The 27,915-nt window shown below is 39.2% G+C and overlaps 2 protein-coding genes and 1 pseudogene across 2 annotated transcripts; 1 reads left to right on the forward strand and 2 right to left on the reverse strand.

The window, feature by feature from the left end:
* Positions 1 to 470: 470 nt before the first annotated feature.
* Positions 471 to 10,686, reverse strand: LOC109113256 (protein HIRA-like). Its single transcript, XM_042751205.1, is given in 27 exon segments — positions 471 to 718; positions 834 to 922; positions 1,103 to 1,266; positions 1,522 to 1,644; positions 1,777 to 1,882; positions 2,349 to 2,406; positions 2,582 to 2,744; positions 2,835 to 2,983; positions 3,214 to 3,302; positions 4,149 to 4,366; positions 4,448 to 4,615; positions 4,698 to 4,874; positions 4,968 to 4,975; positions 4,977 to 5,054; positions 5,660 to 5,826; positions 5,829 to 5,877; positions 6,297 to 6,402; positions 6,515 to 6,585; positions 7,426 to 7,539; positions 7,726 to 7,893; positions 8,042 to 8,202; positions 8,480 to 8,575; positions 8,673 to 8,767; positions 9,089 to 9,179; positions 9,490 to 9,600; positions 9,757 to 9,819; positions 10,375 to 10,686. Coding segments are annotated over 27 exon segments (3,036 nt in total). The 5' UTR covers positions 10,412 to 10,686; the 3' UTR covers positions 471 to 601.
* A 563-nt stretch (positions 10,687 to 11,249) lies between these two features.
* On the forward strand, positions 11,250 to 16,280 carry LOC109090303 (RING finger protein 215-like). Its single transcript, XM_042751216.1, has 10 exons — positions 11,250 to 11,924; positions 12,023 to 12,172; positions 12,253 to 12,324; positions 12,426 to 12,511; positions 12,600 to 12,654; positions 12,745 to 12,849; positions 13,151 to 13,267; positions 14,021 to 14,170; positions 14,276 to 14,378; positions 14,511 to 16,280. Exons 1-10 carry the CDS (start codon positions 11,721 to 11,723, stop codon positions 14,522 to 14,524), a joined length of 1,056 nt encoding a protein of 351 aa, XP_042607150.1. The 5' UTR covers positions 11,250 to 11,720; the 3' UTR covers positions 14,525 to 16,280.
* A 1,987-nt stretch (positions 16,281 to 18,267) lies between these two features.
* LOC109073751 lies at positions 18,268 to 27,271 on the reverse strand (annotated as a pseudogene).
* Between the last annotated feature and the right edge of the window lie 644 nt (positions 27,272 to 27,915).

Genomic DNA, 27,915 nt, shown 5'->3' on the forward strand with positions numbered 1-27,915 from the left:
CAAAACAAGTGACAAAAGTGCCCTGATGTTAGTGATTGATTTTTGTACCACCAGCAAATAAATCACCATACCAGAGAGAAAGGAGCCACAGATTTTAGAACTGGTAAATTGTTTATTCCTTTTTTTTTTTTAAATCGAAGGTTTACCATTTTCTTGATTTTATAGAAAACGGAGAAAAAAGAAATGGCCTTTTACAAACATTTACAAATAAATGACAAAAGTGGCTGTACAAATAAGAACTGAAGGAGAAAGACAAAAAGAAAGGAGGCAGAAAGAGTTGGATCACCACTTAAAGCAACTTTTAGTTGTAGAAGTAAAAACGCCCAGATTCAAGATGACTGCCATGCAGACTTTGTGCTTGATCAAAATTATCCCAAAATGTGAGTTCACATCCTTTCCTCTTTCTTACCAACGGCACAAAGTTTACAAACATAATTCATTAATGTATTTAACAGATTAATTATTTAAAAAAAAAAGCATCATTTTTGCCCATTTTAATTAGTGTCCATGTCTGCGTTAAAGATAGTGCTGTCAGTAAAGCTAAGGCAGACTGTTAGCACATGTACAGGCCAGGAAACACAAGGAATTCAAAGGTGAAATGCTATTTCAAGCGCAGCAATTCGAGCTGATCCTGGTACTCAGTGAAGAGTCTCTGGAACCGTAAGTTCTGACCAATCACAGGTAACACCTCTGTCAACAGATCCCTCTTTCTCAGTCCCTGAAATGGACACAGAAGACAGTACAATCTTTGAAAATGATTTTGAAAGACACCAGTAAAATGCAACAACTATACCAATAATAAATCTGTAATTAAGATCTAGAAAAATTCATACCAGGACTGTCGGCTCCCAGGAGCTGCTACTGGATTTGTGAACTGGTCCCAGTAAATCCTGACATAGTTCCCTTAACCTCATCTCATAACCTTCACAGATACACACAGAGTTATTGTAAATCTGTTCTGATTAAGAAACAAACGCACCTTCATCTTAGATGGCATGAGGGTGAATACATTTTCAGCAAATGTATAGTTTTCGGTGAACTATTGCTTTATTTCGAATGGACCCTCTTGACTCTTTTACCAGCTGACCACCTTCTCACTCACCTTCGTTTACGAGGAAACGTGCGTAGATGAGAAGCCAGTGCCTGTACTCGCTTGCCGAGAGGAGCATGAGGGCGGAGGAGAGCTGGTTCTCCAAGAAGGCCAGAGTCATTCCCTGCTGCAAGTGGTGAGGAGTCGATGACAAGCGAGATGCCAACCGCCCCGCACTGAGAGAGACAAAAGTGAGACGGTTAAGGCCTGTTCACCCAAAGAACGATAACTATAATGATAATGGGCTATCCCTTTCAATGCTCAAGCTCTTTAAATTAGTAAATTAAATGAGTAATTCCGACAATATTGTTCTACTATGTTGTTATCATTAAAGCTGTAGTGTGGACTTTTCCCTTTTCTCATAAATTAGTATTAAAACAAGAATATAAAGTGATCGTGAATCTGAAAGCAGCATTAGCAAAGGATGTTACCTTAGATTACGGCCCTGTGTGAGAGCCAGTGGCCCCATGGAGCCCAGAGCATCCTGAGAGGTCAAGCAATTGCGGAAGTCTGCACACTGTACAAGAGAGTCCTGCTTATCTGCGATCAAATTCCTATTAGAGATGTAGAAAAGGACACAAAATATTAGAGGCTGAACAATCATAGTGGCCAGGAAAATTATTGGGACGGTTTCTGGTTGTTACATGTTAAAACTTCACTTAACATATGGTTTGTGTATCACTCACCAGGTCTCCAGTGATGAGTTGAAGCAGTAAGTTTTGCCATTTGACAGCGACACCACGGCTACACCTTGCTGAGTCAAAAAAGACTGACTTACTGTAGCGTCTGTGCCTGGAGTGAGAAAGAGACGAGGTATTATTATATTTCAATTGATTTATGTTAGTTCATTAGTTGCGCTCCAAATAAGAAAAAAAAAATCCTTTTACTGCAGGTGCGTAAAGCCAAGGAGATAACCGCACACTGAATCAAAAGTCACGTGATACTTCAAAAATCATTCTAATATGCTGATTATCTGCTTGAGAAATGTTTCTTATTATTATCAGTGTTGAAAACAGTTGTTGTGGAAACCGTGAAACATTTTTTTTTTTCAAGATTCTTTGAAGAATGGGACGTTTAAAAGAAATATTATTCCAGCCCATGGAACAATAACATCCAATCAATTTCTAAAAACTTTATGAACTGTAGAAATCAAGGGGCTTGAGTTTAGCGAAGAGTCAATTAATAAGGTCAACATAAAGCTATAAAAAGGAATAGTATGGTCTCATTAATTTATTAAAGAAAGAAAACTAAATCACACCTGATAAGATTGGATTCAGAGATTCATTTTTGACCAAAGCCGTCTGTTTCTGAACATCCCTGCAGAAAAAAAGACAATACCAGCCATTTAACATCATGTTAGATCTAGAGCTTTCAGAATTTATGTAAATAATCACTGTTTTTTAAAAAAAAGGTACAAATCAACCTGACTCCTGTTACAAATACGATCACGTTTTTAGCATCAATCAAGAAATGAGGAGGAAGGGTCAGTACCCAGACAGACAGCGTGGCTGATGCCATCAACACCATGACAAAGTGTCCCGAGCAATGTAGTGCTGCCAGGGGGGCGGGCAGCATGATGGATGGAATCAGTCTCCGTCCACATGTAGTGAAGACAGAGAGTGTGCGGTCCTCACATGCTACAGCAACAATATCGCTATGAAAAAAAAAACAAATAAGTTACTTTTAGTCAAGATGTCAAAATCAGGCATAATCCAGTGTGGTTTAACACACGTTGTGTGCTCACCTGCTCCCGGTTGCTATGGTGATGCGACTGGTCAGCAGCGTGTCCCACTCTCGCCCGTCTCTGCTCCATTTGAGCTGACTGAGACGAGCTCCAGACACCACAGAGACCTCGTTCTCCACCTCCAGATACGCGATAGCGTCTGTACTCACCTAAACACGAAGGCCATGAAAAAAATGCCCATGAAATAAGCTCAAAAGTAATGGGGTTTATTAACCAGGCAGGTTTTTCATACAGAAATGGTATTGAGTCTATGTTTAAATTACATTACATTTAACACTTTCATAGACATAGTACTTGAGCTTCCTGATTACACATTATGATCTGCCGAGAGCATTCATTGCATACACAGGACTGATATCTTAGAGTTTTTGAGTCATACCTGAGTGCTAAATGACTTCTGTATGGATGGGGTAGGAAGTTTTAACACCGCTACAGGTGTTATTAATCGAGACGGCTCCTTCTCCGCTGAGGAGACTATAAGAGAAAAAGTGAGTGAACAATCTTTGTCTTTGATGCGCACTGACATCACATGGGTTCTAATGAAGGACTCTCAGGGTTTCTTATGTGCCATGGTCATTAAGTTAATGGAAAGATAATGAAAGATATAGAGATTATAGTATAGTGGTCATAGTCAACTACTGTGAATTTTTCTTATATATAATATAAAAAAGTTGTATAAAAAAAAATAAACATACATTTATATACTACTGTTCACAAGTTTAAGTGTCAGTAAGATTTCTTTCATTCAGCAAGGACACATTAAATTGATCAAACGTGGCAGTAAATAGATTTTAATTTCAAATAAATGTTTTTTATTATTCAAGAAAAACAAAATTATCACGGTTTCCCCAAAAATATTAAGCAACACAACTGTTTTCAACACTGACAATAATAAATGTTTCTTGAGCATCAACTCAGCATTGATTTCTGAAACATCATGTGGCACTGAAGACTGGAGTAATTCAACTTTGCATCACCAAAATGAATTATATTTTAAGATATTAAAATAGAAACGAGTTATTGAAAACTGTAATAATATTTCAGAGTTTTTGCTGTATTTTCTGATACACAAATGCAGCCTTAGTAAGTATTACCAAACCCAAATTATCAGTAATAAGCAATATGCAATAAAAATCCAAAAACACAAAAAAAATAAATAATTAATAATGAATAATCATATTCATAAAGTATATGTAAAAACTGTTTCTTTATATACTTAAAATATTTTTAGCAGCTGTGCTTTAGCAGTTACACAGTTTTCACAGATCTGAACAGGCTACCGATTAGTCGACTTTGAAACTGTTGTTTTCCAAAGAAGAAATGTCACCTGTGGGAAGGGCTGTGATATGGGCATCATCATTTTGGCATCTTTCCTTGGCCTTCCCTTCTTCCTCTTTTCTACCCACCCTGCTCCCTCCATCTCTCCCTTCCTCTTGGCCATAGATAGCGGTTCCGCCATTATCTTGTCCTCACTATCGCTGCTGGTTTCATCTTTTACTTTTGGCTCCTTCACAGAGCTGCTGTCTTTGACCCTGAGATGGAACCACAAAACTTCAGTTTGGTTTTTAGTTCAGTTTAGAAGAGCACACCAGCTATCATGCAGATTTTATTACCTGTCAAGTGGGGTGATGCCTATAGTGAGGGGTACACTAGTCACCCCTGGCGTGGCCTTTGACCTTTCAGTAAATCGTGAATCCAGTGCTTTCATGGGCTCCATCTTGGAGGCAGATGTCAACAACAGATTCGATTTCATACCGATCGAATTTACAGCTGCAGGTCCACTAAAAGAGAGAAATTTGATTTTTACAAAGTATTGGTTGAGAGAGAGCGGGGAAATAGGACGTTACATACATGTAAACTTACCTGTCCTTGTTCTCTTCCGCAGTTTTGTTGGGAGAGGTGGTGGTGGGGTCATGGGAGGGTCGCAAGCCAAGTGAGTTGGCTGTACTGGAATCCGAAGATATCTGAGGGGTGAGCTGAGTCGATGCAGAAGACCCCGGCAAGATTGGGACGCTGTTGAACAACGCTGGTGAGAAATCCCTGGGTAAAAGTAAGAGACATTCAGCAACTGAATGTACACTGTTGTATAGATGAGTGATAATTTTAGACGTGTTGTTGTGTTGTGTTCGTTACCCCGTGTCGAAGCTGTGCGATGCAGAGAGGTGTGATTCTTCTCCTCCCATCTGGAGTTCTGGTCTCCACCTGCTTCTTTAAGAGGTTCTGTCCCCCAAAAAAAGACAATTTGTTAATAAATGCAGTTCTGCAAACATATCATTTGGGGACAAATGTGGGTAAATCTTCAGGCTCTCTAAACTACTATGCTATGACCATCATGGTATTAAATGATATATACAGATTTCAAAGACAGAGAGACAGGCAGATGTGCATGTAAAGTGTATGCAAATTATTTAATGTCACCCACAACATTATGTATTTGCATGCAATATGCATGTACATTATTGCAATTTTACATAACCACTCATTATGTGTATTAGGGCTGGGCAGTATGATCCTGCTATGTCTTTTAGTTCCAAAAAGTTCTTTTAGACACTTTTGGACTCTTAAGTCACACATCAAATATATGAATTGAATTTATTTAGATACCTAAATATCAAACCAATTAGCATCCGCAAACAAATTATGCTAGACATTGATTTTAAATATTTGACAGAGCAGAAAACTATACTTTGTAAACTTGCAAGCCAGCCATAACTGGAGGTGGAAATATGAATAACCAATCATTACTGACTATATTAACCATTTTAATCATTTTAACCGTTTAAAAAAGACTGCTGTGTGTATGGTTACATATTCGTTCCTCTGACCTTCCTAATGTCCTCCAGGGACTCTCCGTTGAGCACATTGGTGAGTTTGGGCGTCTGGTTCTCAGGACCACTTCCCTGGGCTCCATTGGGGTTCTGGTTCCCCACTGCCGTTTCCTGCTGATACTTGAGCATTTCTGGGTTCTCAATAATAGTGCTGGAAAGGTGGGATCCATAGTAATGGCCAGACTCTTTCCATAGATGTTCTGATGAATAGCATTCTACAGAAAGATACACAGAAATCTTATTTCACTCAAAGCTATTAAGCCATTTACATTCTTTAGAAGCAAGCTATTTTTTTAAATGCTGCAACGCTGTTTTTGTCACACTGCATTAAGCAAGCAAAGCCAAATAGCAAACACTCTCCTAGATTGTCTTGTGTATCTCTAAGTAGGACTGGAAAATTGTATAAAAGTTCAACAGTCTGAATGAACGCATTTGCATATTTCAACAAATGTTTCAAAGAAACAATTCACTTATGATTTAATAAATAAATAATAACTAACTAAATGTGTGCAACTTAAGTGAGATTCAACTTTTTTCTGCGAGAGAAACACTGCTGAGTTCTTTCAATTATATAACTGAAAAGTTATTTTTGCCTTAAATAATGTCGACTGGTGTGTGTGTATATTTTCTCTACCTTTTCCTCTTCATTCAAGGGATCTCCCAGTTCATCCTGCGAGAAATCCAAGAAAGCCACAGTTCCATCCATGGAGCACACCAGGAGTCCCAGCCCATTGAGTGTCCTGAGAGATACGATCCATTCACAATACTCTCATGCATGTACGTTTTTACCCCCACTAGAGTGTCTATGATGCTTTACAGAGCTTGGAAAAAACAGAAAAGCTGTTTTCTTACCATGTAATATCCATAATGGACTTATCAAAGAGGTCTTGGATGACCACCAGTGGGCGCTTAAGTGAAGTGAGCTGAAAAACAAGAACAGGACAACTGATTCAAGGTGCGTCATCTTAACATTCAGAAAATCACATCCGTACACTGCATGAATGTGACATTTTTTGTCCTCATTGACAGAGAAATACTGTGCAAAACAAGTGAATGAGAACATATTTGATTCTTACAAAACAGCTTTGTGGAGCCTTGGACCAATAAGGCTTCACTGTGGGAGCCACTACATGCCAGAGTCCAGCGTAACGGGGCTGACAAAATGTATTATCATGGTTGCAGCTGGTTAGGACAAAAACTCGTTAACATGACCGAGATGTGATTTATTACTTTAGCCTGTCTGTTTTTTGTTTTACATGAGCATAATTACACTACCATTCAAAATTTTGAGGTTAGTAAGATTGTTTTGAATGACAATACTTTTTTTGTTACAAAATATTTCTGTTTCAAATGAATGCTGTTGCTTTGAAAGTTCTATTCATCAAACGAACCGTAAAAAAGAAAAACAAATCAGGGTTTCCATAAAAAATGTTTTCAACATTAATAATAAGTTATGTTTTCTGAACACCAAATCAGAATATTACAATGATTTCTGAAGGAACATGTGACACCTAAGACTGGAGTAATGGTTGCTTAAAATTCAGCTGTGCATTACAGGAAAAAATTACATTTTAAAATATGTAACAATAGACAACAGTTATTTTAAATTGTATAAATTAAGTTTCCCTCGATTTTGCACAAATTTATAATAAGGCAGACCAGGTTTTCCCATGATCGTAGGAACATATAAACACAGAAATATGCCTTTCTTTTTTTTTTTGTAGTGGGGCAAAACCAAGGGGTGATATTGAAAAGTCTCATACCCATACAGAGAGTGAGCGGTCCTTACTGCCCACTGCACAGCAGCAGTATGGGCAGCTGGGTTTAGGGGTACTGCCATTCTTCTGTTTCTTCTTAAAGATCTTAGGATTGAACTTCTGCAAAGAGATGGAGAGGAATTCATAAACCACTCGATAAGAGACAAGAATGAACTTCTAGTGCTTAGCCAGTTTTAAAAATCATGATTTCATTAAAACAAAAGCAAAACACTACAGCACAAACTACGATGGAGATTTCAATGCATGCTTTTCTGTGAAATATTAAAGATTTGAACCGACACTAACCACCACAGTAACAGCTTTTCGATGACCCACAAAGTCCATGTTGGTTTTCCAGCCATCGCGTTCGATGATCTGAGCTGTGGGCCCAGAATTATTCATGGCATGAGCTGAAACCAGGTACTGGCCATCTGGAGACCAGCTCAGCCTCAGGACGTGTGTGGTGCCGCCACACTGAATCACAGCAAGAGAGAAGGAAAAAAAACCAGAGAGAATACAAGCATGTAAACAATTTAAAGAAGAAAAAAATAAACAAAACAAAAAAGTAAATACAATCCCTAACTAGCATTTCTGGTGAGCAGCTTGAAGTCTGAAGTCTTACTTCACTGAAAGGTTTGGTGATGTTTGTCTCCATCTGCCAGTCCATGGTCCTCCAGACCTTCAGGCTATGGTCATCTGCCTGGGAGGCGATGTACTTTCCCACTGGGTCCCACGTCAGGCCTTTCACCAGCCCTGTGTGTCCCTTTAAAGTCATCACAATCTCTGTGGCATACACATATAAAAGCAAATTCAAAAATGCAGTAGACCAACCTTTGATTCAGAATTGAATACACTGATACAGAAGCCAAACCTTTTGAAAATCCCCTGACAAACTTTCCTAGATACTAGGGTGACCGTGAAAGTATTTGGGCATTTAAGTCAAACTTAATGCCACTGCATTACAAAATATATCAAATCAAGCGGCATCTGAAAAAAAAAAAAAAAAAAAAAAAAAAAAACCATGCTAGACTTTTTCCTCAAATCTAAACTGACATTTCACCTGGAAATTTTCGAGCGTTCCATATAACGATGGTGTTATCCACACTGCAGGACGCGAGCCAGACATCATGAGGTGACCAGGCGACATCCATTACATCTGAATCGGATATATAGAGAACACCACATGTGCTTCACACAATGCCAAAAGTGAAGACAATATCCAGAATCTACATGAGCAGCGTTTCCCCCCTCACCTCCCGTGTGGTTCCTCAGAATCATGACGCATCTCCACTGTTCCACATTAGCCAGTTTACTGCTGGACCCAAACACTGTGCTTGGACCTATGAAACTGCACAACAAAAGAAACACCACATAATGCCTCAAAGGCCTGTGCGTGGAATCTGTGGATGCATGTGTGGCATCTGTTTGTGTCTTATAAACAAAAAAGACGACAATCTGAGTAGGGGACATTAATCAAACATTAATATTATAATAGCATTTTAAAAACATATTTAAAAAAACAAAAAAAGTTTTGAATGTTGGACAAAACTAAATGTTTTACTAAATCATTTTGACATGTTTGTACTTTTTTAATTTTTTTTTTTAAGTAATCCATTCATTGTGAAGGGAGAACAGACAGCGATACACAGAACGGGTCAGTTTTACTCACGCAGCTCTCTTCCAGACCATGACCAGTTTGTCGTCTCCTCCTGACGCCAGGTATAAGCCATTATTTGACCAGCGCACGCAATTCACACATGCTGAAATTTACAAAGTTACATAAAACATTTAATTAGATGCTGAATATTCATTAGTGTCACACATTCTGTCTCGCATTCTGTCAGTGCAGTTCACATCCAAAGGAGTATAAAATACATTTAAGTGACAAAACATAATCTAGACACCATCTCTAAATTATTCTTTTTATTGTTGGGAGCAAAATATGTGGTATAAATGCAACAAAATCGAGTCTTAAGAGAACAATAATCCACAAAATGTTTCTTTATTCATATATTTTAATCTTGAATATAGAGATTAAAAAAAAAAAAATAATTAAGTATCAAGTAATACCTAAGTGATTGTCCATCTGACAAAGCAATTTGGGAATATTCTCGTTCTTCTCATCCTCCTCTCGAAGAACCGGGGCCATATTCCAAATGACGACTTTCCCAGAGTCCTCACCTGTCAGTCAACATTGAAAATATTAGCTCCCACCGACACATTTGTCACTAAATTAGGATGGAAATAATTCTACCTTCTACAGACTAAGCTTCATCTGAAAGCTATACTAGAGTCAGCAAAAGAATGACAGAGATGTTAGAGGGTTTAGATTTTCACCTTGGCCACCTGTAGCAAACTTAGTTCCATCTGGATGGATATCAACTGAGAATATTGGTTTACCTGAAAACAAAAACACACTTAGAACACAAATACAGTTTGGAAACGCATCTCTAACATGGTCAAAAAAATATGCAATTATAGCAAACAACAAATGTATACGATACATAAAATGCACGATTCCAAAGCAGGTTATATGAAATGCAAACAAGGCCACATTAGAATATAACATACATAAAGAAAAGTCACAAGTTTAATTTAACTTGTTAATTAAGACCAGATCATCTCTTAAATTACACAATTGACTCGGCTCCTGCTTCATCGACCCATATCAGAGGTCTGCCTGTCTTTTGCAACTTCAAAATGGGTGGTGTGCACATCATATATTCATGGGTGGCTTCTTAAAAACCAGCCAAGCTAAAAAAAAAAAAAAAAAACAGCCGGTTGCTATGATTCTTATTGCGCTAAAACGTGCAGAAGAGTATCCGATCGTAAGCACAGACCGCAGAAGAGACCCGATCCGTCTCTCTACACAACAAAAGCGCAAGTTGAAGCCCCGGATTCCTGCACAAACACACACACAGACAGACACAGAGAGAGTCGGGCTTCTGCTCTCACCATTGTGATTGACCCAACTCGGCTTCAAGAGCTTCATCTTCACGCGGATCAATTATAAAACCGCCCTTTGCAACCCGCGATCTCCCTCTGCGCTCCCGAGGAGAATCGTTTCCAGCGTCCGCCCGCCTGCCCGGCCTTTTAAGTGCTGCGGCTCATCCGTTACTTTGTTGCTCAGTTGAACTCCATGTCTGTCTCTCTTTCGCTCTCTCTCTCTCTCTCTCTCTCTCTCATCACTCGGTGAGCGTGAAGCTGCGGCGACTGAAGTCACGCCGGAAGTTCGCCGTCTTTTTCGAAGTTCCCTTGGAAACAAAGAATGAACTTGTGTGTTCCTCGTTTACAGTAATTCACTTGTCAGAAGCATAAACCAAAGCGATTTACAAATGAGGAAATCACATACAAAAGCGACTAAATAATAGAAGCGCTACATTACATAATTTCAGAAGAACACCACAATAAGACTGATGTCAATAACAATAAAGAACCACGATATAAGCATGTTTTGGACATGTAGCATAGTAATGGTATTGATATGAAATAACATGATAGCAAGATGCTATAACTGGTGACAAAACTGAAAGCTGACTTTTTTTTAATAGACCCATAATTCTATCTATCTATCTATCTATCTATCTATCTATCTATCTATCTATCTATCTATCTATCTATCTATCTATCTATCTATCTATCTATTCCAATCCCCATTGTTCCGTTTTGACACGTTTCCGCAGTTCACAGATTCAGCACATTTTATTTGAAATTATTATATAAAAAAAACATTATTTTTTGTTTATAGAGGAAAACGTTTGCCCAATTATAAACAAGGATTAAAAATTTTCATTAAGGACAGTAAAATTAATTGTCATGTCAAATACGCACGTACAGAACTGAGTAATGGTAAGATTACAGAAACCTTTTAAAAACATATTTTGAGTGGAAAAGCTTTATAAAACTATTTTACAGCTTCCCACTGGGTGGCGAGCGCACATCTTTTCATAACGGCTGTGGTGAAGATATGAAATCCAGAAATAGAAATCGAACTACAAAGGAACCGCGGATACAAACCTGCGAGACACGAAGAGGGTGGAGCTTGATGTGTCATAATGAATGATTTGACCACACAGCGCCCTCTAGAGCACATGAGTGCATTTACCTCCATTTGGAACACACAGTTGCCATTCTAGATAGTTTCACTTTCGCAAGCGCGAGACAGGCATGAAAAAGCGAGCCGCAGAAGAAGAACTCACTCAGTTTGTTGACATCAGTAGGAGGTGACAGAACACAGGCTGTCCTGACAGTTTGGCTCAAACTTTCTGTCTATGATTTATAACATCAGTTGACAGGGAGCCATGGGCGCATTAGCTTGTCTTTCTGTGCTGTGCTCGCTGTGCCTTTGCCCGCTGGCGTCCAGCGAACAGGTGGCATTGGTAGAGGCGTTTCTGGAAGACCATCAGCATGTTTTACAGGGTGAGGTGGTCCAGGGGAGTCTGGAGAACGACCCAATGGAAAACCACAGCAAAAACAAACATGATCTCAAAGGAGATCTCATATTAGTAAGTGATCAGTGCATGCAAACAGATAACTTGATATTGCAAGTTATGTTGTCAGATGTCTTAAGCATCAGTGTCATGCTTCTTTTTTCTCTCTGCAGATAAAAGACGAAGCTATTAAAACCAACAGTGAAAGCAGTGATGGAAAGGATCCGAACCCCTGGATTGGAGTGGTACCTGTCCAGATGGAGGAAGGCACAGTTTCCAGTAACAGCAACCAGGAGTCGTTTGCTGCCTCTGTGGTCAATAAGGTATTCAAAATTGTCATTGTGAAGACTAAAACATGATGATTAGGAAGTACCGATCAAACTGACAGCTCTCTCCTCCACAGATGAAGCGTGCTCTTGTTTTGGGCGCATCTGCTTTGATTATACTGGCTTTAAACCAGAATACTGTCCGAGAGGTGAGAGCTTTGCTGTTCTGTTCCATAAACCTTCAGTTGATTTCATAATGGTTATTAGATGTAAGAATTAAGAAAAAAAGAAAACTGTTCTTCCTTTATAGATGGATCTCTCTCAGGTCCTCTCAAAGCCAATCATTATCATTCAGACATCAGAAAATGTAACTAAGCTCATCGGCGCACTCCTCAGGTAATCCACAGTCTAGAAATTATCCATTGTCTTCTGAATAAAACAATATACTTTAGGAATGTTTCTTTTTCTATTTTTATTTAATTAGGGGCCTTCATGCAACGGCAAAAATCACTTACAAGTCTTTTCTACAGGACTGTCTGGTAAGATTTTACTGATATGTAGCATAGTTTCACGCTTGTCATGGTTCATTATTAGTGTGGGAGTGTGATATATTTAAATGATGTGTCGAAGGTGCCACCTTGACCCTGTGGTCCAGCTGTGGCCGTTCAAGAGGAGGGTTGTACGGGGAATGGCAAGGGGTCATCTGCACCGGGGAGACCAACTCTCAGGTCCAGGTATGAGCGCTATGAAGACATATCATATCATCCAATGTTACTGTCATAGCCTTACAGTCCAAAATATTTCAGGACTGTTGTGTAATCATCTTATGTTTCTTAAAGGGATAGTTCACCCAAAAATGAAAATCAAATTTGAAAGGACATGAGGATGAGTGAATGATAACAGAATTTTCATTGCTGGGTAAACTATCCCTTTAATACTTAATGTCACCTGTTTAGTAATTAAAGAGCAGTTTCATTAGACAGCAAGGAGAATTTCTCTTCTTTTTAATTTTAACATTTTTGTTCATCTGTCCAGAAATATCTTCAGCAGCTCTGGAACACTGTTGTTCTGGTGGCCCTGGTCCTCTCCACAGGGGTCATAGTTCATGCACGCTGGCAGTACCAGGACAACCAGTTTAATGATGATTTGGAGGTGAACACTGCTTTTGAAGTTGGAAACATTTTCAAAAGTTCATGACACTAATGTGACTAATTGAAGAAAGTAGCCATGTTAACTGGAGACTGGAAGGAGATCCCATCAAAAACATACATTACCGTTCAAAAGTTTGGGGTTAGTAAGATTTTTTTTCCCCTAAAAGTTGTATTCAAGAAGGAGGCGCTAAATTAAAAAAGTGTCAATAAAGACATTTATAATGTTACAAAAATGTTCTAGATTAGAATTTTCTGTTCATCAAATAATCCTGAAAGAAAATTATCACTGTTTCCACAAATTATATTACAGCAGCACAGCTGTTTTCACACTGATAATTGTAAGAAATATTTCTTGAGCACCAAATCAGCATATTACAATTATTTCAATTATATCAATACAATTATATATTATGTGGCACTGAAAACTGGAGTCAGCTTTTCCCATCACATGAATAAATTACACTTTAAATATATATATATATATATATATATATATATATATATATATATATATATATATATATATATATATATATATATATATATATATATATATGTATATGTATATATTATTTTAAATTGTAATAATATTTCACAATAAAACTGTTTTTACCGTATTTTTGATCGAATAAATGCAGTCTTGGTGAGCAGAAGAGACAAGCTCTTACTGACCCCAAACTTTTGAGTAGTAGTCTATACACTGTACATAGTTTATAATATAAATAAAATTTGAAATAAACTCTTTGTCTTACAGTCGGACCTAAAGCAAGACATTTTAAGGAGATTATCAGCACTGAAGACAAGGATATACCGGCAACCCAAAGTGAGATGTGACCCAACACAAACTCAACCGGTGGAGACAGACAGTTGTGCAGTTTGTCTGGAGCAGTACAACAACAACCAGGTGACAGATCCTCTGCACATTCTTATGCTTTTGCTCGGTAGAGGTATTCTTCTTTCATAAAGACAGACAGTTTTAATCGCTCGCTGCTCTTTTTGGGTGTGTTTGTGTTTGAGGGTGTTACCGTGCCTCCATGAATTCCATAGAGACTGCGTGGATCCCTGGCTACTCCTCCAGCAGACCTGTCCTCTCTGCAAACGTAGCGTGCTTGGTGAGAAATACCATTTGTTAACCATTTCTACTTATTTTTGCTCCATGCACACTGTCAATCACCATTGGCCAGCTTCACCATTAGTTGCCAAATTTAAACTGAACTAAACTGCTATTGTTTTGTTCCTCCCAGGTAATTTTTATTGAGCTGGACCAGGAAGGATTCTGGACTAGGAATTTGTGGAATTGGATTGACTCTACTGATTCAGACTTCTCATGGCAACTAAACCCCTCCTCTGTACTGTAAGGTCAGAATACCTCCATGGTAATGATTTTTGACCTCTCCAAAGACTATAAACCTTGAGTTCCTGACTCAAAAGATTCAGGACTAGTTCCTGATCTTGGGTCAAACCACTTTTTTTGAAGGTAGGTCCTTCTACATGGGATCAATTCTTTTGTGCACAGTTGACTACTTTAGTTACATTTGCTGAACCGACTCAACAATCCACAGATACACGGATTGTGAAGTCATATGCACAGCAAAAAACAAAAGTAATATTTCAGATCTCTTCAAATTAAGGAAGAATCATACACCCTAAATTCTCAATTTTTTGTTTAAACAAGGGTAGGCATGAAGTTAGGATAAAATCCTTTAAGAAAATATAAGAAATAGTATTCCAGCACTGCATAAGAAATCTTTCAGTAGAATATAACTGAACATTTTCTTGTGGTATGAGACCAGGGCTGGTGCCCAACCTGACCCTGTTCCACCCTTTTTACAGTTAAACTGTGGCCATGATTCAACTAAGCAAAAATGAGGGAACAAAATAGTACAGCGTGTCCACAGTTTACCTAAACATTCAGATTTACCTAATAATTACCTTAAGTTAATGGCTACAATATCTTTTTTTTTTTTTTTTTCTGCATGTCAAGTTTGGGGCTCCGTAGTGTAGTGCCATTGTAAGTTACGCCATTGTTTGGCTTTGACAGCTTAACCTCCAGCTCTAGTACTAGCACCAATTGGTGGAAATCAGTTCTGTTACTCTAAACTACCCATTAAATTGAAAGTTACATACGAGCATCAGTATTCCATACAAAGAGCTGCAAGGATGCCCCATGCCTGCTTGCTGCACAGAGAGCGACTTTTACTATTATTATTATAATCGCTTTTAAAGATAATTTACATGCGTTTTAGAAGTTCAGTTTCTTTTCATTTTAGTTTTGAATTGTCTTTTTGAAATGTCATGTAAATGCTTTAGTCTGAAATCATGCCAGTCAGGTTTTTGCGTAGTTGGACTAATGAACCTACATTACCATTCAAAAGTTTGGGATTGGTTTATAATATAATAAGAAATTAATACTTTTATTCTTTTATTCAGCAAAGATGCAGTATATTGATCAAAAACAGTAAAAACATTCAGAAGGTTCCAAAGGGTTTCTATCTCATAAAAATAGTGCTTTTTAAAACTTTCTATTCATAAAAGAATCCTCAAAAAATGTATCACAGTTTACATAATTTTAAGCAGCACAAATGTTTTCAAAATTGATTTCTGAAGGACCATGCAACACTGAAGACTGGAGTAATGGCTACTGGAAATTCAGCTTTGCCATCAGATATCACGTGAAAAAAATATATTTTAAAATATATTAAAATAGACATGGTAATTAGTTTTCATAATATTAGTTATAGTATGTTTTTTTTTTTTTTTGATCAAATAATTGCAGTCCTGATAAGCATGAGACTTTTCAAAATAAGTTAAAAAACATCATATAATGAAAAAGCAGTTGTAGCTCAGCTACAGTAGGCCTTGACATCCCCCCAAAAGTTATGTTCCCCTTTTAATTTTCAGTTACATATTGTTTATTACTAGAACGGATAGATGAAGACTGTAGCTCATCTATGCAAAACCCTGCTGTAGCTTGATTTTAACTGTGCATGTAAATGTACTTAATGACAGAATATAGGAATCTCAAAACAACCAATCGAAGCATCTCATTAAATGAAATCACAATCTATGCTTATGCCAAAATGAGGAATTTCCCCGACCCTAGCTATCATGCTTCAGTCATGATACATGAGCTTGACTCCATGCTATCTCAGGAGGGCATCTGCAATACACGTAGAAAAAAACAACGAAAACAATTTTAAATAAATCTGTGACGGGACGAGCCAACGACAGACACAGTGGGCGTGGCGTCAGGCCTCGGAGAGGTTTTTATTTAACAGAAAAACCAAAACAAGGGGGAATAAAGTGTCCAAAAAGGGGAACAGTGTCCAAAACAACAGGGAATCTGGTGTCCTCGTCGTGCTGCGGGGTTCGTGGGGGTCTGGCAGTGTTCACGGAGGGAAGGGTCCAGGTAAGGGGCGGAGTCCGGCGGGCCGCACGCGCTCCCCTCTCTTCGGTCCGGGGCGCGAGGGGCGGCGGCTTCTTCTAGCGGCTTCATCCTCCTCGCTGGCCGCGGCGCTTGCAGGGGATGGACGGCCCGGCATCCTGGCCCGACGGCCGTGTAGACGGGTGTGCGGTTCTCGACCGGACCGCGGGTCCAGCAGCTCACATCTCTGGTGGTGCGGGAGTCCCTCAACGCACCCTTCCTGGACCCACGAGGACACCAGTGTGCATGCACGGGGAAGAGACCGGTCTCCCGAGGAGAGGCGCGTTGGGCTTTTAAACAGCGGCGGTGATGAGGCTCCATTTCCTTCAGGTGTGCCCCATCACACGCCGCCAGCCCTGACTCGTCCAGCGCCCCTCCTCTCTCCCACACCCACTCCTATCGGGAGCCTGGTGAAGGGCGGCGATTTAGGACGGGGTGCCGGTGATTATCAGGGAGGAGGCAGCTGACTCGTCACATCCCCCCCCCCCAAAGCGACATCCCCGTCCTCAGAGCGCAGCCCACACGGGAGTGCTACCTTCCTCAACCAGGCCCCAAAACGGTCGGAGTGGGCGGGGCGGGGATTCCTCTCCGGGCAGTCCTCCCTCTCACAGCGCACCGGAACAGGGACAGAGAAAACCGGGATTTAGTCGACAGCCTCAACCAACCACAGGGTAAAATGACCGTAAAAAGAGAAGTCACTTACCCCTTTGTGTGGCTGGGAGGCCGTCTCCTCCGTTCCTCCGTCCCAGTCCGGGTTATGCGAACTTTTGCAAACGAGAGGGAGTGACGTCATCAGGTGTTTCCCAACTGCGCTGTCTAGGCTCCGCCTTGCCCGCATTCTCCACCACTGTGACGGGACGAGCCAACGACAGACACAGTGGGCGTGGCGTCAGGCCTCGGAGAGGTTTTTATTTAACAGAAAAACCAAAACAAGGGGGAATAAAGTGTCCAAAAAGGGGGAACAGTGTCCAAAACAACAGGGAATCTGGTGTCCTCGTCGTGCTGCGGGGTTCGTGGGGGTCTGGCAGTGTTCACGGAGGGAAGGGGTCCAGGTAAGGGGCGGAGTCCGGCGGCCGCACACGCGCTCCCCCTCTTCGGTCCGGGGCGCGAGGGGGCGGCGGCTTCTTCTAGCGGCTTCATCCTCCTCGCTGGCCGCGGCGCTTGCAGGGGATGGACGGCCCGGCATCCTGGCCCGACGGCCGTGTAGACGGGTGCGGTTCTCGACCGGACCGCGGGTCCGGCAGCTCACATCTCTGGTGGCGCGGGAGTCCCTCAACGCACCCTTCCTGGACCCACGAGGACACCAGTGTGCATGCACGGGGAAGAGACCGGTCTCCCGAGGAGAGGCGCGTTGGGCTTTTAAAACAGCGGCGGTGATGAGGCTCCATTTCCTTCAGGTGTGCCCCATCACACGCCGCCAGCCCTGACTCGTCCAGCGCCCCTCCTCTCTCCCACACCCCACTCCTATCGGGAGCCTGGTGAAGGGCGGCGATTTAGGAACACAGAACAATGATGCCTCTCAATTTTATTTTTAAACATCATTAGGTCACAGAAATATGAACAATATAGAGACACAGTCTTGAGAACAGTATTTATTTATTCATGTTTTATCTTCCTATGGTTTGTTTTATTTCAAAAGCATTCTTAAATATGCTTTTTATTACAAAAATGCTTTGAATGTATCTTAGTAAGTAGAAATATGTTACTCCACATGACAAGAGAACATTGCCTGTTCAAAGTTTATGTGAAAAAAAGGACATCTCTCTTTTCTAGAATGATAGCCTTTGGCACAATATGACTCATGTTGAAATCAGACTGTGTATCCAGTCTGTGCAACCCAACCTCAAATGGGGAGATTTCTCAAAAGACTGCTCTGAGGTTAAGTCTTAATTGCTTTCTGAACCTTTAGTGAACTGGAACAGGATCTTATGAGCTGCATTTTTTGCTTCAATAGGGTAATGTACCACATCTTTTGTAGAATTTGTTCTCAAATTTTATATTAGATGCTACATTCTCAAACCTGATGTTCCTTTATTTATTTATTGAATTTAACTTAACAGTGCAATAACTGTTTGTACCTCTTCTCTGTTCAATAAACTCATGTGTTACAGGGCAAATTACATGACTCCTTTGCCTTACAACACACTGTTTTCTTGTCATACATTGTTAACTCACTAGCAAAAAAAAAAGATTATCTTGATCCCTTATAGACACACATCTCTGTGCACTTTACTAAGCACTTCAAACTCAGCCTGTTGATTCAAACTTCATAAAAAAACCAACTAATTTTCAATCTGAAAGAATAATAGGTCTATGTAATAGACCAGAGCGTAATTTCATTGCATATCAAACTTGTATAAGTGAGGAGCTACATTAAACTTCAGGTGCTATTTCTGCTTTTAGCTCTCTAAGAATGTGCAACGTGCTGTTGTTAATGTAAATGTCTTAGGAAGGGATCATGCCCTTGTTCCTCTTCCTGTCAGCCATCATTCTGCGACTGTGATTGGCTCCTCTGTTCTTATTCGCTTCTTTTCTGCGACGGTCCAAAATGATCTCTTGTGTCTGGCCCCGTCCCTTTGGCCCACCTACCACATTACTTGCTGGTGGTGGTCTATAGCTATTAGAAAAAAACAAGTAAAATCAATTTTTAGCTTTTAGGTTAGTTAGATAATAACCAATGCCCATGTGCAGTGTAACTATATTCCAGTAGGGATGTAACAATTCACTCAACTCACAATGTGATATGATTCACGATACTGGTTTAATGATACAATTTTCTCACATTTAACAAAATGAGATTTAAGGCAAATTAAAAATGAGAAAGTGTCTTTTTATTATTTCTCACAAAATGCTGCATATTTCCTTGTGAAATTGAAATATCTTTTATGTTAAAACTAAATTAATTTAGCATCTCTACCAACTTAAATCATCACATATTTTAATTGATTTTTAACCGGTTTGGGGTGCATCGTTACATCCCTATATTCCAGTCATGGTGTTCTCAAATTTACCCTTTCCTGCTTTGCATAGCAGCTCTCCTGGCCTCGGCTCTCTCTCTGAGGACTGCTGGGTCCTGGAGGAAGTGATCCTTTTTCACAGCCTCATTCTGATCGAAATAACACAAGATCATCATAAATAAACGGAAATGTGCATAATCTGAGAACCTGAAATTGTCATTTGTTTCAAATCCGTCTAATTTCTATTAACAGGGAAAGAGAAGAAGAAAAAAGGCGGGTAGTGAAAGCGCCATGTGATCTATAACAAAACAAAAGACCTGCGTAAGGGACCAAAATGAATTTACAGCAAAAAAGAGAAAGTGAATCATTCAAACCTTGTCCTCGTCCTCCTCATCTTCGTCATTCTCCTGAGCCTGTTTGCCTGTTCTGAGAACTTGTGGGGTAGTGAACGGCCTAAAGGAAAAAAATACTTAAATGTTAACTAAGACGTATATATCAAAATGATTGCAATAATAAACATTATTATTATTACTATAAAAAAAAAAATTCTAATATTAATGACTTCTGATTCTTCATTTTCAAACGTTAAACTTTCAAGTTTTTTTTTGTTTTTTTTTTTTTTTTTTCAGGGAAAAAACCGATAAGCCATATTGCGATTTTGGTTTTATTTGGATTAATAGTAAAAAAAAAATAATAATAATAATATAAATTAAAATAATTGCATTGCAATGCATTTCCCGTTCCTCTAACAAAATGGTCTTTGAAAACTCATACTGATAAGCCACATTGGAGGGAGATGCAAGTTTATGTACATTTATCACAGCTCATACCTGCGGTTTAATAGTTCATCCTCTTCATCTAAATCATTGGCTCCTATTTGGTTGGTATCATACGTGTCATCATATTCATCATCATAATCATCCATCCCGAAAGCATTATCACGTTCTCCAGAGGGGTCATTTGCTATGGGAATCTCATCCACCACTATCTGGTAAGCTTGATATCTTGCTCTCTGCTCTTCTATGTGCTGCTTGTCATTGAGCGTGGCACACACACACTCTCCCCCTGTCTGAAATACACAGAGATACTCATTTCTAGCTGACACAAACCATCTTTTACAGCTTCAACTGAATATTTAAAAAGCCCACTTTCATGCGGTTCTCTGATGTCAGTTTATGATGTACTTGTCCAAGACTATTTTCTTTTGACCAAGTGGATTAGCATCAATATTTAGCAGCTTGTTTGACTAATCAGACTAAAATTAGAGTAATGTACTGCAAAGCAGGATAGGGTGATGCTTTTTGAGTGGAATTTTAACTTGCGATGACCTCCGGCCTTTCCAAACGCGACTCATGTCTAGTCGGTCACGGTTGAACACGTCAAACTCGTCATCGTCAAACACATTTGATCTGGTGCTCAGAACTGATGGAAGCTCATTCTTCACAGGCCTACAGGGAAACATTAGTCCATAAGCAACAATGAAGTGGACCTGAACTGAACCATACAAGTCACTTCAGTTGGACTTTACCTTGCCATTGCCTTGTCCAGTTTATCAAGAGAAGGAGACAGTTTATCTTCCAAAATGTTGTTGATGACAAGTTCAGAATTGTAGCCGTACTCCTCCAAACATGCCAGTATAAACCCCTCTCCCAAGTCCGGAAGCAAGTCACGGATACTGGACAGCAGAGACTCTAGTTCTCTAGCACTCAATGTGCACACTGCCCCCTACAGGCCCCAAAAATAAGACGCTAAAAAAATGACCTTTATTTCACCAGAGGGGGATAAAAACAAATTTTAAAACTTTTATAGATATTTTTAGCAGCTAATAAACTCACGTTGTCACCCTTATGGGGAATGTCAGTCATAGCTTCTGCTCCTCTCAACTCCTCTCTGTCTTCCAACACTCCTGCTCCTTCCTTTTGGGAAACTGCTAAATCTCTGCCAGTCTTGCTCTTGGCTCCTGCGCTGTGATTGGCTGATGAGGGGAAGCTTCTCTTTTTCCACCACGGACTCCCATGAAGACTCTACACCCTGCAACAGGTAAGAAGTCCTGGTGTCGTCTCTGAGTGGACATCAAGGAGAATAACAGAAAATCATAGAGAGGAGCTTAAAAAAATTTAGAAAAGAGGCATTATTCTAATACTTAAAAGATAAAGGCACAATGTTCTTTGTTTTTCTCTACTTGAACAACAGCCTAAATTGGCAGTGATTAACAGCATAATGTTCTGCTGCCAGTGTTATTTGCATGACAATGTTAATGAAATGAACTTTGTACATACATGGTATGTATCGGATATTGGTATTAGAGGAAATGAGCACCAGTATTGGTATCCGTGCACCACTGATTATGAAGCGTGTAGGAAAACAATCAGAAATTAGGACAGGTTATTTCTTTGAATAACTAAGGTCATCTTCTCTAGTAGAAGCTTGAAAGATGGCAGATTGCTTCCCTTTTTATTCCTTTTGAAATCATCATACAGTGTTCCACTGGACCAAAGTAAAGGATACAAATGTGGGAAGGCCTGCTGTAGGAGACTGATGTCATCCGCTATAGGGAACTGTTCATCATAATCTGCCAGGAATCTGAGAGATAAAAAGACAAACAGTGCAAGGAGAATGCAATTTAGTCACTGGCTGTGATAGATTACATATACAACCATGACCTTGCTGAGAAATGTCTGAATAATTTACCTTTTCTCCTGAAGGAAAGCCGTGAAGTTCTGCAGAAGATCTTCTACGTAGGATACCATGTTTTCAGAGCTGTAAAAAAATCAATGAAACTTAAGATCAAAGATATCTGGTATTCGTTCCCATCTTTGCTTGTTTAATGTGAAAGTTAAAGCATGTCTTTTTTCCTCACCCCTCCAGTATGGGCTGTAAACATGTGTGTTGGAGCAACAGGTGAGCAATCTCTACCATTTTCTTTCTTGAATGAGATATCCGTCTCCACATGTCCTCCTGTAAACTGAGACAGATTGCATCTAGTTTAACCAATCTGTATAAATTCACGAAAAAAATGTGTTGATTGTAAGAGAACACGTCAGTCAAGTTTCCCATTCTAACCTTTTATTGAAATTTCTCTTCTACACAGCAACCAACATCTCTGTAACTACCATCCCATAGAACAATTATAACCTACACAAATATAACCTTCATTCATTGTTTTTGTATCAGTAATATCAGGTATGAAATTCTGCCGTTGAGGACACTGTGTGAATCATAGTTTGGATAGTGTGGATGTATTTGTCACCTGTTAAGAAAGTTGTGTTGTTTGAAGGTAGAACAAGCCTCAGGGAAGGTGTCCAGGAAAGAGTGGATAGTAGTGCAAGTATCACACATGTACAAAACCAAGTCTGCAAGCTCCTACGTAATACATAATACATTTATAAATATAAGTATATTATTTCTGCCTTTTAGGACACAGTGTGAATTAAAGGTAGGGTCAGTACGTGTTTCTGTATTTGTAAAAATGGTTAAGAAAGTTTTGTTTTGGTTACCTCCTCTGGCATGGTCATGGCAGTTTGGCATTTGTTTGCATTCAGTTTGAGGGGTTGACTGTTTCCTGTGTTCTCTGACTGAATACCACACTTCTGTAATATTATATCAAACACCTAAAATACACACACACACACACAGATTTTCTGGAAGTTCAGCACAATTTGATGAATCTCATGATAACATAAACTACCTGGATGATTGAAGGTATAGTCTCATTTAGGTCTCCATAATAACTGGGCTGTTGGGTAAAAATGTTCTCTGGAAAAAGTGAAAAGTATGACATTTTAGCTTTAAATATGGAAACCATTGTGAGTGATAAAAAAAAAAAAAAATCAGGTGGGTTCATGAGATATTTATGTATTTTTTGCTAATTATATATGTGTATTATAACACTATCAGATTTTGTGTACCGATCATTTTATGTAGCAGTTGGGAATTTCCTTTCCCAAACAGCACACACAGATCCAGAATTTTGGGAATGTCAAATAGGTAGTTGTTGTAAATAATCTCTGCAAAACACTGCAGGGGTTATGAAGTTCTCCTGAGGAAAAAAATAAAATTAATCGATTTTGAATCCCACTGAATACCAAATATATTGCAATCATATTAATTTAATGTCAATTTAATACAAAAAACACTAGCATACATTTACACTATTAGGGGTCAGTAATAATTTTCTTTGGAATGAATGAACGCTTTCATTCAGCAAGGATGCATTAAATTGATCAAAAGTGACAGTGAAGATTTTTTTATAATGTTACAGAAGATTTATATTTTAAATAAAAGCTGTTCTTTTGAACTTTTTATTCATCATGGCTGCTTTGCCATCATAGGAATAAATTACATTTTAAAATCTATTCATACATTTTAAGTCTTTGTGATCTTACTGACCCTAAACATTTGAACAGTTTCTACTGTAGGATTTATAGCCTGTCCAAACCCACACTGTACAATGATTATAAATCTTAAACAAATAATATAGTTAGCTAAACAATATAATTTATTTTAAAAAGAGTTTATCGGAGTTCAGGAGTTAATGTTTACCTTAGACTCTTTGTGCGTAGCCATCCTGAGGAAGACCATGAACACAAAGCGATGAATGTTCCTCTGCATGTCAGCCACAGCTGGACTGGACGAGAGACCAGACGGGTCCAAACCACGCGGAGCATGTCTCAAATAAGAGTCCAAACACCTCTGTAATGACTCATCAAACACCACCTAAATGGAGAAAGAATAAAAAAGAAACAATATGACAACTGCCTGGCCACATGTGATATTATATAATGTAAGGGTCAAAAACAATATTATTTTGCTGCACTGTATCTTCATTACTAGCAGATTTATTTTCTTTGTCAAGAGAAATATAACTTCATTTTACTAAAATCTCTCTAAACAATTTTTTTTTTTTTTTTTTTAGAGAGAGTCTAACCTGACACCAGAACTTGTCATGAGGTAAGGCCAGCAGCCACTCCAGATCCTCTGAGATGAACTGAGCATGCTCCAGAAACTCCTCCACCAGCACAGGTGTGCCATCCTCAGGTGGGGGTTTATAGGTTAAGAAACATCTTTCTTCTTTACGGTCAGGGTGCTGATGGGAGACATTAAGGTGGCATCATCCTTCACGTAGCCCATAGAAGTACTGGACTAAAGCGATGGTTCAGGTGTACTCTAGTTAATTATGCAGGAAAAAGACAAAAGTAAAATATTCACTCACCAGTGCTGGTAGGGTGCGTTCTTTGCCTTGTGGTCCAAAGGGCTCAGTCACATGCAGTTCATCTAAAGGCACTTTTGCACACGCCATTTCACCTGCCCAGGTAGAAACAGACTTGCCCTGAGGAAGATGGCCAATAGTAATAATAACTGATAAGACATATTTAATCATTTTATTTGTCTGTATTGTTTGTAAATCATAATTAAATGGTGGTTTGCGAGATGTTATGCTTAGTCGTAGTTGTTACTATTTTGATTGACAGATTCACTGTCTATAGACGGCCACACTGACAGACTAATGCGTGAGAGATAAACAAGCAGTGAGGTTGACAACACCGTGAACATATTTTGTCATGGTGGAGATTTTCCTCACAACAGTTGCATTTAATAAGAGATTTTCTGTATTTGATTTTAGGCTCGTTACATATGCTGCTGACTGTCTGTAAGATGACTGACTCGCTCTTGCTGCCCGGTTCAACGAGCTCAACATCTTTATTAAACACAACACGACAAACAACAGCAGTTTCCATCATCTGCAAATTATTTTAGTAAAAGCCAGTGATCAATAAAAACAGCACAATTTTGTTGACTGTGACAATGAGGTGGAAACTAAGAAAAAGTTACGCTTTCTTGCGTTTCAATAACAAATGGCATTGTTCATCTTAACAACACGAAATAAAAAATAACATTTATTCAAAGCCAAATGATAAAAATGTCACCTCTTCGCTGAATCTTTCAACAGATGTTTAACAGCTCCAGCTCAAGGCATCGCATCTATCTGCGTGGATTTCCGGTGTTCTCGAGCAGACGTCATTGCAAAATAAAAGTCTGTAAAAAAAGAAATAATTAATTATATAAAACTCCATAGAACTTACAGTGTCGTTACATTTTTATTAATTCATTACTAAATCTATAACTAATAATGTAAGTAATGTTTTATGTAGTGATATTTATCTCATATTTTTAAAGAAAGTTGTTGCAGTGTTACAAAATTATTTCCTCTGATCATGTTTTTTAGCTTCCAGTAAGCCTACATTTGCATAGTTGAATGATGAAGACACGAACTTTAAAAATAGTCAGGAGCAATACTGCCGCTAAAGAGAAGTATTGTCATTAGTTTTCCCTTCATAATACCGTTCATATTAAACAACCTCAGTAAAGGTTTTCGAGAGACTTTACATAAAAAAAAGGTTTAGTTCAGTAGGCAGGTTAACTTTAACTGTGCTGTAGGCTTCCACTGCAGCATATACAAATTTTTATTTTCATTAGTTATTGGGCACGTTGTGGTTTGTCCAGTTTCTAATTAAGTAACTTTATTATAGTCAGTTACAAGAAAGTGTATGACTGTCTTACTGCGCTTCTTGTAACATTTGTATCCACGCGGTATTTTGTGAAACGCTGATCGTGAGCTGTTCACAGGAAGCTGTGCGATACAAATGCCTTCAGTTACATTCACTTATTTCTTTTCATTAGTTCACGTGAACGTTGTTTTGTCAAGTTTATTGTCTGAACAACGATTAAATGAACGCATAATATGAAGAAACATCACTGAATAAAAAAAAATAAAAAAAATTAGGAAGGATAAAATAAAGATGAAAAATATTACAAGAGCAGCAGTGCACGTTCTGGTCACGTGAATATTTACACCACACGTGTAAAAATGTTTATAAGAAATCAAGAGGAAACGGGATAATTCTCCAAATCTGCCACCAGAGGTAAAACAATGCCCATATCACATCACAAACCCACTGAAACGTTGGTTGTGCAGCAGTGGGCAGTGTCCTCCAAACTTAATCTTCCAAATCTCAAATTTCTGTTTTGATATAATATGATTTTAAAATGAGGTAGGTTTCATTCTCGATTTCCCTTTGAGTAAGAAGAGGTGCGTGTGTGTGTGTCTCTCAACACCACCCCGAGTGTGATTGCTCCATAGCAAAAGCCCCAGTCTCTTTCCGCCGCTTGCAAAACCTCAAGACACGCCAAGGCCCCACTGATGGAGCTCGTGTGTCGCCTTCTCTATTTGCGAAGCGGAGGCTCCACCTTTCAAGCATCGCAGTGACCCTCAGCAGTGGGCTGAATTGAGCTGGGTGGGATTTTCAACCTCGTATTCCCGATCGCGTTTTCAAGGATCACGATTTTAACGGTGTATGTGACGGAGCGAATGAGCGTTTAGCCGGTTCGCGCTGAAAGCGGTGCAGGATTTGTGTTTTCGTGTTTGCGCGCATCTAACGACAGCGATCAAATAAACTAAACGAGGAATGTGGGATTTACAGAATGCCCCAACAGCGTTGGTAAAAAGATTTAAACCCACCAAATACATCCCGGTGTCCACTGCCGCCACTCTTCTGGTGGGGTCCACTACTTTATTCTTCGTTTTCACGTAAGTTTGCGGCGATTTCATTCACGCGCTATTTCGAGAAACCGCTGGGAGTGATTGTAAGCTGTTTCATTGGACTAAGTTTCATGACAGTTTAAATGGCCACAAGGCCTGTGATTTGACTAAACGCCTTGAGCTACGTTTCTGATTTCCTTCTTTTAAACCTATAGACAGTTGATGTGCGTAATAAGTGTGCATTTTTGGTGGGAGTCTTAAATGCTAAACGATAATTGGTCATTTCTGTTGATATTTCACATGTGAAATTGGGTTCAGCAGTAATGTCTGGTTTCTTAAAAATTCTTGTGCTACAAAATATTATTTTATATGGACTATCAGCATGCTGCCTGTTATTGGAAGCTTGTAGACAGTTTTGTTCTCTTCATTCATTGCACAGATTTTTAAAACGTAATGTGCTTTCAAGGTGATAGGTTTTGGCATTCCCCCCAGTTTATATAACTGAACGATATTGTATGCATATGATTTCGTAGACATTGCTTAAATGCATATGGCCTCAATGTGCAGAGTGCATTGATCTTTGCTTCAAAAGCTTTCTCATACTATGCAAGGCTAAAGTCATTACCAAAGATCAACATACAGTGATCTTTTTGAGTGTATTGATGGCCAGGAAATTGCTTTAACGTTGAGGCGTTCATCAAGCAGTGAGTGTGATAGAGAAGATAGTG

The sequence above is a fragment of the Cyprinus carpio genome, chromosome A5 (genome assembly GCF_018340385.1).
Source record: "Cyprinus carpio isolate SPL01 chromosome A5, ASM1834038v1, whole genome shotgun sequence".
Taxonomy (NCBI): Eukaryota; Metazoa; Chordata; class Actinopteri; order Cypriniformes; family Cyprinidae; genus Cyprinus; species Cyprinus carpio.

Bases quoted from the DNA above. Each gene is read 5' to 3' on its own strand.
- LOC109090303 (XM_042751216.1), top strand. From the start codon at position 11,721: ATGGGCGCATTAGCTTGTCTTTCTGTGCTGTGCTCGCTGTGCCTTTGC. The intron at 11,925-12,022 runs GTAAGTGATCAG...TTCTCTCTGCAG, and splicing joins TCAAAGGAGATCTCATATTA to ATAAAAGACGAAGCTATTAA. The intron at 14,171-14,275 runs GTGACAGATCCT...TGGGTGTGTTTG, and splicing joins AGCAGTACAACAACAACCAG to TGTTTGAGGGTGTTACCGTG.